General features: G+C 54.8%; 2 protein-coding genes across 2 annotated transcripts in view; one reads left to right on the forward strand and one right to left on the reverse strand.

Moving 5' to 3' along the window:
- The first annotated feature begins 487 nt into the window (after nucleotides 1–487).
- LOC109924785 (C3a anaphylatoxin chemotactic receptor-like) lies at nucleotides 488–8,144 on the forward strand. Its single transcript, XM_048619874.1, has 2 exons — nucleotides 488–627; nucleotides 4,978–8,144. Exon 2 carries the CDS (start codon nucleotides 4,986–4,988, stop codon nucleotides 6,018–6,020), a length of 1,035 nt encoding a protein of 344 aa, XP_048475831.1. The 5' UTR covers nucleotides 488–627; nucleotides 4,978–4,985; the 3' UTR covers nucleotides 6,021–8,144.
- The window catches only part of LOC125487747 (FYVE, RhoGEF and PH domain-containing protein 1-like), an 11,742-nt gene continuing 8,058 nt past the window's right edge, over nucleotides 6,077–9,760 (reverse strand). Inside the window, exon 5 of the mRNA XM_048619943.1 lies at nucleotides 6,077–6,133. Within this exon, the coding sequence (XP_048475900.1) occupies nucleotides 6,077–6,133 (57 nt within the window). The remainder of the gene's footprint in view (nucleotides 6,134–9,760) is intronic.

Here is a 9,760-nt window from a genome sequence, read left to right on the forward strand (position 1 = left end):
TAGTGCCCAGGGATGTGCAGGTTAGGGTGGATTGGCCGTGCTAAATTGTCCTGTAGTGCCCAGGGATGTGCAGGTTAGGGTGGATTGGCCATGCTAAACTGTCCTGGGAGTGTTTGATTGGGGGACAGTGTAGAGGAAGCTTTACTCTGAATCTAACCCTCTGTCCTGGGAGTGTTTGATGGGGGGACAGTGTAGAGGGAGCTTTACTCTGTATCTAACCCCGTGCTGCCCCTATCCTGGGGAATGTGAGATAGGGACAGTGTTGTCCCAGCGGAGTCCACTGGTTTGTGACAAGAAAGAAATAAAGATGAACCCAGAGGAACACAGCAGGATTCCCGACCTGAAACGTCAGTTCTCCTTCTCCTCTGGTGCTGCCTGGCCCGCTGCATTCCTCCGGCTCCCACGCTGCGTTATCTCTGACTCCAGTCTTGGCAGTTCCTCCGATCTCAAAAAGGGGAAGACGTTGGTTTCAGTGGGGTGTCTGTGACTTTATCTCAGAATGTGAGAAGGAACGTCAGGACCCTTGGACAGACTCATTTGGGAGACGGAGCTGGGGGGTTCCAGGAGGAATCTGGGGATCTCGGCCCCCTTGACCTGCAGAGACACGGGGACCCCATCCCGACACAAGTAAGTGGGAACGCTTTGACTGCTGGTTGTATTATTTCTGTCTGTCTCTTGCCTGGACGGGAGGGTGAGTCAAGCCATGGCTTGGGGGAAGTAACGGGGATCTCGGTCCACACTCCTGCCCTCATTACGAACAAAAGGTGCTCGGACAATCTGGGCCATTTGAGAGGATCGTAGGGATCCCACGACGAGAGCCCGAGTCAGGAGCAGCATGAAGGAGGGAAGATTTTGACAGAGTGAGAGAGAGAGAGAGAGGTTGAGGGAGGGAACCCTGAACTCTAGCCTCCCCTCAGACAGCTGAGGGGCACGGCCCCACGACAGCGCAGAAATGGGAGTAGAGGGAAGCTCGAGAGGCTGCGAGCGGAGGAGTGCACAGATCACAAGATACGGATGGGGTGTAGGGGCTGGAGGGGGTGACAGAGATAGGGAGGGTGTGTAGGGGGCTGGAGGAGGTGACGGAGATAGGGAGGGGGTGTAGGGGGCTGGAGGAGGTGACAGAGATAGGGAGGATGGGGTGAGTGGATGAATTTATAAAGAATTTAAAAATCTAACCATTCCTCGTTCAATGTCAATGTGCACAACATATGGTCAGTGCCGAGGGAGCGGGGCGCTGTCAGAGGGTCAGCGCCGAGGGAGCGGGTGCTGTCGGAGGGTCAGCGCCGAGGGAGCGGGTGCTGTCGGAGGGTCAGCGCCGAGGGAGCGGGCGCTGTCGGATGGTCAGTGCCGAGGGAGCGGGCGCTGTCGGAGGGTCAGCGCCGAGGGAGCGGGCGCCGTCACAGGGTCAGCGCCGAGGGAGCGGGCGCTGTCGGAGGGTCAGCGCTGAAAATCACCCTCGCTGTTTAAACAATATCCACGCTGAGTATAATGCTGAGCGCGAAAGGGGAGAGATAGGGGGTCGGGAAAAGGATGATCCAGCTTCCCCCGGCACCCACCTGTGTGTCTGCCACACGCTGGCACTCCCTCTCTGAAGACACTACTTGGACTGGCATAGCTGCGGAAAAGTGGGGTTCGGGGGGCATGGGTGGGTGGCAGGCAGTTGCCAATTTGGACCCTAACTCGTCCTCCAGACCTGAGGGTCATTGGGAACGTGGGCGTACTGTCGGAGATGCCCACAGCCCTCTGCACGGATGCCCGATGACAGCGTGGGTGGTCACATCGTCGGGCTGCCAACCCAGAGACCCTGGGCATGTCCTGGGCTCGTCTGCAGAGCGGAATTCGAGCCCAATTGAAGGAAAACAACCGGAATCCAGAGGCGAATGGCGACCACGAACAGAAAACCCACTGCTGGCTCGCTCCTGCCCTTTGGTGAAGGGGCATCTGCCGTCTTCAACTGGTCTGCCCTACACGTGACTCCAGACCCGCTCAGCGGCTTGTCGCTGCTGAGGCCAATCGTGCCATCAGCGAATTCGTAACGACGAAAAAAATATAGGAGGCACGAAAACCACAATCTGTCTGACCAGTGGAAACGAAGCAGAGAGAGGGGGAGTGAGAGAGAGAGGGAGTGAAATTTCATTTCCTGCTTTGCTTTTTCCCTCCCAGATGCGTGGAGCAGGTGCCTGGGGTCTGCGGTTTTGTCTGACTGTCTGCTGTGACATTTTAACGTCAAGCAGAAGACAGACCACAGGAGACGCAATATCTTGACATATCTGAACGCTCCGAGCTTTTGACGCGGCCTCCGAGCCGAGTCTCCAAGCCGCGGTCATCCTGGCGAGGAGAGAGAGAGAGAGAGCTCGCGGCCAGACGGGAGGGATATCGCCTTCGAGGTGTCCTGTCTGTGTCCCCGGCTCCACCGGAGGGTCAGCGCCGAGGGAGCGGGCGCCGTCGGAGGGTCAGCGCCGAGGGAGCAGGCGCCGTCGGAGGGTCAGCGCCGAGGGAGCGGGTTGGCCTTTATTTCAAAGGGAATAGGGTATGAAAGTAGGGAAGGTTTTGTTAAAACTATACAAGGCCCCAGTCAGAGCCCAGCTGGAACACGGTGAAGGGTTTTAGGGCCCCGTATCCAAGCAGAGATAGACCGGCATTGGAGGCAGTGCAGGGAAGGTTCACGTGGCTGATCCCGGGGATGGAAGGGCTGCCTTATGAGGGGGAGGTTGAGTAGGTCGGGTGGAGTTAAGGAGAATGAGGGGTGACCTTATAGAAATAGAAAAGGTGGGGGGGACCTGACAGGGGAGGTGTGGAGGGATCGTTTCCCCCACTTGTGTGGGAGAGTCTAGGACCAGAGGGGGCACCATCTCAGAGTAAGGGGGTAGGTCACCCAATGAAGACAGAGATGGGGAGGAAATTCTTCCCACTGAGGGGAGTGAGTCTGTGGAATTCTTTACCGCAGAGGGCTGTCGGGGCTGGGTCGCTCGAGGCTGAGATTTTTAATAAGGAAGGGGGATCGAGGGGGTATATTCGAGGCTGAGAGAGAAATGGTTAATTAATAAGGGAGGGGGATCGAGGGGTTATATTCGAGGCTGAGAGAGAGATGTTTAATCAGGAAAGGGGATCGAGGGGTTATATTCGAGGCTGAGGGAGAGAGAGATGTTTAATCAGGAAGGGGGATCGAGGGGGTATATTTGAGGCTGAGAGAGAGAGAGATGGTTAATCAGGAAGGGGGATCGAGGGGGTATATTCGAGGCTGAGAGAGAGAGAGATGTTTAATCAGGAAGGGGGATCGAGGGGTTATATTCGAGGCTGAGAGAGAGAGAGATGTTTAATCAGGAAGGGGGATCGAGGGGTTATATTCGAGGCTGAGAGAGAGATGTTTAATCAGGAAGGGGAATGGAGGGGTTATATTCGAGGCTGAGAGAGACTTTTAATCAGAACAGGTCATGAAGCGTGTGGGTGGAAGAGCAGACAGAGTCCGTTCAGTCCATCATGTTTGCACAGAACCTCGAATGAGCATCCCAGCCAGTCCCAACCCAATGCACTATCCCTATGATGCCACCTAACCTGCACATCCCTGGGCACTATGGGACAATTTAGCACGGCCAATCCACCCTAACCCGCACATCCCTGGGCACTACGGGACAGTTTAGCACGGCCAATCCACCCTAACCCGCACATCCCTGGGCACTACGGGACAATTTAGCACGGCCAATCCACCCTAACCCGCACATCCCTGGGCACTAAGGGACAATTTAGCACGGCCAATCCCACCCTAACCCGCACATCCCTGGGCACTAGGGGACAATTTAGCACGGCCAATCCCACCCTAACCCGCACATCTTTGGACTGTGGGAGGAAACTGGAGGCCCCGGAGGAAACCTACGCAGACAAGGGGAGAATGTGCAAATTCCACACAGACAGTCGACCGAGGGTGGAATCAAAACCGGAGACAGCAGTGCTAACCACTGAGCCACAGGGAGAGGCCGAATAGGCCGGGGGATATTTTCCCCGGAGTGTTGAAGGGCTGAGGGGGTGACCTTATAGAGGTTTATAAAACCATGAGGGGCATAGATAGGGTGAATAGCTTTACCCCAGGGTAGGGGAGTCCAAAACTAGAGGGGCGTAGGTTTAAGGTGGGAGGGGACCTGAGGGGCAACTCTTTCACGCAGAGGGTGGTGCGTGTATGGAACGAGCTGCCAGAGGAAGTGGGTGGGGGCTGGTACAATGACAACATCTAAAAGGCATCTGGATGGGGACATGGATAAGGAAGGGTTTAGAGGGATAGGGGCCAAACGCTGGCAAATGGGACTAGATTAATTTAGGATATGTGGGTCGGCACGGACGAGATGGGCCGAAGGGTCTGTTTCTGTGCCGTTTGACTCTATTTCTCTATTTTATGTTGTTGCATTACCAGCCGGAAATGAACCCATTGAGCAAATTTGTTCCTTTTTAAAAGATTTAACCTCCTGATTTCCTTAACACAAGGTTCTGTTCCCCCTTGTGGAGGTTTTATTAGAATCCCTACAGTGTGGAAACAGGCCCTTCGGCCCAACAAGTCCACACCGACCCTCAGAGCATCCCCCTATGACCCACCTAATATACACCCTCTACCTCCCTGAACACTAGGGGACAATTTAGCACGGCCAATCCCACCCTAACCCGCACATCCCTGGGCACTATGGGACAATTTAGCACGGCCAATCCACCCTAACCCGCACATCCCTGGGCACTACGGGACAATTTAGCACGGCCAATCCACCCTAACCTGCACATCCCTGGGCACTACGGGACAATTTAGCATCGAACCTCACTTGCACGTCTTCAGACAGTGGGAAGAAACCCGCACAGAGACGGGGACGAGCGTGTAGACCCCAACCTGGGTGCGAAATGCCCTGAGGCAGAGGTTTTAACCACTCAACTGGATTCGTTCAGCTGACGGCCTGCAACATTTTTAGTTGCTGTTATGTTGTCTCTCTCCTGTTTCAGGTACCACGATGGATGGGTATGGACTATTTAATTACAGTCTTGAAAATTATGACATGTGGTTTTCAAACTACAGTTATGAGAACTACACAGATGAAGACGTGTTTGTGGACCATGTCCACACATTGACCCCGGCAGCCATCTTGGCCATATCCATGTACGCCCTCACCTTCATCGTCGGCGCCCCTGGCAACGCAGCTGTCATCTGGGTGGCGGGCTTTCGGATGAAGCGGACGGTGAACACCGTGTGGTTCCTGAACCTGGCGGTCGCCGACCTGGCCTACTGCCTCTCGCTGCCCTTCCAGATTGCCAACGTCGCCCTCGGCAACCGCTGGCCAGACACGACGGCCCTGTGCCGGCTCCTTCCCTCCGCCATCCTGCTCAACATGGCGGCCAGCGTCTTCCTGCTGACCACCATCAGCGTCGACCGCTGCCTGGCCGTCACGCTGCCCGTCTGGTCGCAGCGCTGGCGCACACTAGGCTGGGCCTGGGCGGCCTGCGCCGCAGCCTGGGCCTTGGCAGGCCTCATGTGCCTGCCTGCCCTCCTCCACCGCCGGGTGTCGCCCCTGACGTCCACTTGCACCGCCAACTACGCTGGGGCGGGGGTCATTCGCCTGGTGGAGGTGTCGCGGGCCCTGGTGGCCTTCATCCTCCCTTTCCTGGTCATGGCGGCCTGCTACCTGATGATCGGCCTGAGGGTGCGTCGCGCCAACTTCGGCAGGTCCCGGCGGCGCCCCCTGCGCCTGATCCTGGCGGTGGTGCTGGCCTTCTTCGTCTGCTGGCTCCCCTACCATGTCTTCGGCCTACTTCAGGCTTTTAGCGACTACGAGGCCGTCCGGGCCTGGGACTACGCCACGGTGGGCCTGGCGTCCCTCAACAGCGCCCTCAACCCCCTGCTCTACGTCTTCGCCGGGCGGGACGTCCGTCAGCGGGCACGGAGATCCCTGGGCACCACCTTACGCCGGGCCCTCAGCGAAGAGGCCTCGTCCCAGACGGTGCGCAGCACCCGAGTAAAGAGCCGCAGCAGCATGGACAACAGCTTTTGACGCATCCCACACCTCTCTACAGCGTCACATGAGAAACTACGCCCTCTACCCCTTTCTCACCGCGTAAATGCCAACCTGGGGGCGATTTGTCGATTGTTTTTCTCCTTAATAAGCTGAAAAGTTAACATGATTGTGCCAACACTCACCTGGTTCACGCGCGGAAGGATGAAAACGTTTTTATTTTAAATTCATTCATGAGATGAGGGCTCGGCCTCGTATTTGTCGCCTGTCCCCTGTCACCCACCTCGCTGCATGGGTCCTCTGTTGCGTGTAGGCCGGACCGGGTAAGGACGGCAGTTTCCTTCCCTAAAAAGTGGTCCTTTCCAATATCACGGGGAGCCGTGAGTTCCCAGATTCTTATTGTCCGCCCTCGTGGGATTTGAAGCTGGATCCCCAGAACATTCCCTGAGTTTTCTCGATGAACAGTCCAATGGTAGGCCTCCCCGACCTGCCCGTCCTTGCCTGGGCCCAAGATCTCATTTCGTTCCTCCTGTGGGCTCCACGGTCGGGCGGAGCAGAAACAGGCCCTCAATCCTGTCCTTACCCGAACTCGGCGAGTTCCCATTCCCTCGGAGACTAAGTGAATACCCGAGATTGCCACTTAAACGTTCTGGAAGTTTCTGAACCGGTCAGTGAGTTCCACCAGCCTCTGGTCAGAAATGTTTGGTTCCTCCCAACTTACTAGGCCCAAAGAGGGAGGCCTAGTAGTACTATCTTGGACTGTGTTGATCCAAAGAATGTTCCGGGGTTCCTATACCCCCAACGGCAACATATTGGGATTTCTAATTCAATAAATTAAAATCTAGAAGTAAGAATCTTATGATGATTGTTGGAAAAATCCATCTGAATCCCTTTAGAGAGGGAAATAACCATCCTTACCTGGTCTGGCCTACTCCAGACCCACAACAACGTGGTTCACCCTTAATTACCAAGAACACTGGCCTAGCCAGCATCCAGTGAATGTATTATTTTTAACAGGGACACAGGGAGAGTTCAGAGTAGGCCATTCAGGCCCTGCTCCGCCAGTGAGTATAATCAATCCCAATCTCCCCCCTCAACCCCAACATCCCTTGAAGGCTTGACCAACAAGAGCTACAAGTGTTCGCGTCAGGGAAGAACAGCATGGGGTGTAGATTTGATCGTGAAATGGTGAGGGAGCAGGGAAACGGAGTAGACAGAGTTTCCCATTGGTGGAGGCATTGAGATCGGCTGATCCCAGGGATGATGGGGGCCTGTCTTATGAGGAGAGGGTGGGCAGATCGGGAGGGGCGCGCTCTGTCTCCATCAAAGTTTGAGCCTCCTAGGCCTCCGTGGCAACAGCAGGAGGAGGCCACTCAACCAGGCGTCTCCATGACAGTCAACAAAAATCTCATTTCTCGCTCGTCCCATTTCCCTGCACTCAGCAACGCAAGTACTGCTCAAACATTTCTCAAACGCCCTCTCAGTTAGCGAGTCCTCTTTCATTTAGGCCACCCTCGAATTCCCAGCATGGACTCAAAAACCAGACCTCAGCGTGGACTCGAACACCCAGTCTCAGGGTGGACTTGAACTCCAGGCCTCAACGTGGACTTGAACTCTAGGCCTCAGCATGAACTCGAACTCCCAGCCTCGGTGTGGACTCGAACTCTAGGCCTCAGTGTGGACTCGAACTTCAGGTCTCAGCATGGACTTGAACTCCATGCCTCAGCACGGACTCGAACTGCCGGCCTCAGTGTGGACTCAAACTCTAGGCCTCAGCGTGGACTCGAACTCCTGGCTTCAGCGTGAACTCGAACTCCCGGCCTCAGTGTGGACTCGAACTTCAGGTCTCAGCATGGACTCAAACTTCAGGCCTCAGCCTGGACTCGAACTCTAGGCCTCAGCGTGGACTCGAACTCCAGGCCTCAGCGTGGACTCGAACTCCAGGCCTCGAGGTAAAGCCCAGTGCGGACTAGTTTGGAAGGACTGTTATCCTGAACTCACATTTCTCTGTTTTTCTAAATTATCGCGAGACTTTTTAATTTCTTTCTGCTTTTAACTTTTCTCCCCTCAGAATTTGTACTTAAGAATCTGGACCTTTGGTACCAAAGACGGTGCCGTGAGTGGTGACGTGTAAATTTTTTGCTGTACTCGCGTGTGAGTATGTGTGACAATAAAGCTAATTCTGATTCTAAACTCTGACTATCCACCTGCCTTCCCATCCATGCCCTCAAACACGGAAATAAGGATAAACAGAAGACAGGTAGGCCATTCAGCCCGATGAATCTGTTCTGCCATTTCAATACGATCAAGGCTGACCATCGAGTTCAAACCTGTTCTCTCGGCCCGGCCCCCAAAATCCCTTTGGCTGCATCAAGCTCTTTTTTTTTCTTGAAAACGCACAATATAGGGCCTCAATCGCTTTCTGCGTTTGTGAAATCCAATCTCTGGGGAGTGTCGCTGAACAGAGAGACCTTGGGGGAGCAGGTACATAGTTCCTTGAAAGCGGAGACGCAGGTAGACAGGGCGGTGAAGAAGGGGTTTGGGACGCTTGTCTTTATTGGTCGGCGCGTTGAGCGTAGGAGCCGGGAGGGCCATGTTGCGGCCGTATTGGTGAGGCCGCTTTGGGAATACTGCGTTCAGTTCTGGTCTCCCCGCTACAGGAAGGATGTTGTGAAACTTGAAAGGGTTCAGAAAAGATTTACCAGGATGTTGGAAGGGGTTGAGCTGTACAGGACATTGGTTCGGCCACTTTTAGAATACCACGTGCAATTCTCCCTGCTATAGAACGGATGTGGTTAAACCTGGGAATTGCAGAAAAGATTTACAAGGATGTTGGAGGGTTTGAGCTACAGGGAGAGGCTGGTGTTATTTTCCCTGGAGCGTCGGAGGCTGAGGGGGTGACCTTATCGAGGTTTATAAAATCATGAGGGGCACGGTTAGGGTGAATAGGAAAAGTCTTTTCCCCCAGGAGTGGGGGAATCCAGGGCTATAGGGGCATAGGGTTAAGGTGAAAGGAACCTGAGGGGCAACTTTTTCACGCAGAAGGTGGTGCGTGTATGGAACGAGCTGCCAGAGGATTTGGGTGGGGGCTGGTACAATGACGACGTTCGAAAGCCATCTGGATGGGGACATGGATAAGGAAGGGTTCAGGGGGATGGGGGCCAAATGCTGGCAAATGGGACTAGTTCCGTTTGGGAAAGCAGTATGAGTCTGTTTCTGTGCTGTGTGACTGTGCATATGGAAGGAATCAGAGTGCGTGAAAGCTTCCTGTGCCTGAAACATTCGGAAGTTCTGTGAGCTGGCCGCTGGGGGTGAGAGCTATGTGTTGGACCCCAGACCTTTGGCCTCGAGGGCTCAATTTAAGACCAGACAGCAGCGACTTTCCAACACAGAGCCCGAGGGTGGGAGAGAGCCCTAGCCAGCAACAGAAATGGCTACGCGATTGTGAAAGGCGTGCTGGGAAATTTTTTTTTAGTCAAGCTAGTCTGAACTCTCAAAAGCTTAGCCGCGAGGGAGGCCTATCTCAGGGTTTGGGACGCATTTAGCTCGGAGGTTCAGGATCTAGACTGCCCGGTCGAAGACAGCAAGAAATTGCTAAGGGCGACGGAGAGGGGAAATGGAGACAGTGTCTGAGGGACACAGATGAGCCGTGACTTTATCGAAGGACGGGAGAGGCTGAAGGACAGTGAACAGGCCTCCTCCTGTTCCTGTGTAACAGGCTCGAGGAGGAGCGGGGGAGGCTGAATGGCCTCCTGTTCCTGTGTAACAGGCTCGAGGAG

Source organism: Rhincodon typus, chromosome 44 (genome assembly GCF_021869965.1).
Source record: "Rhincodon typus isolate 14 chromosome 44, sRhiTyp1.1, whole genome shotgun sequence".
Classification (NCBI taxonomy): domain Eukaryota; kingdom Metazoa; phylum Chordata; class Chondrichthyes; order Orectolobiformes; family Rhincodontidae; genus Rhincodon; species Rhincodon typus.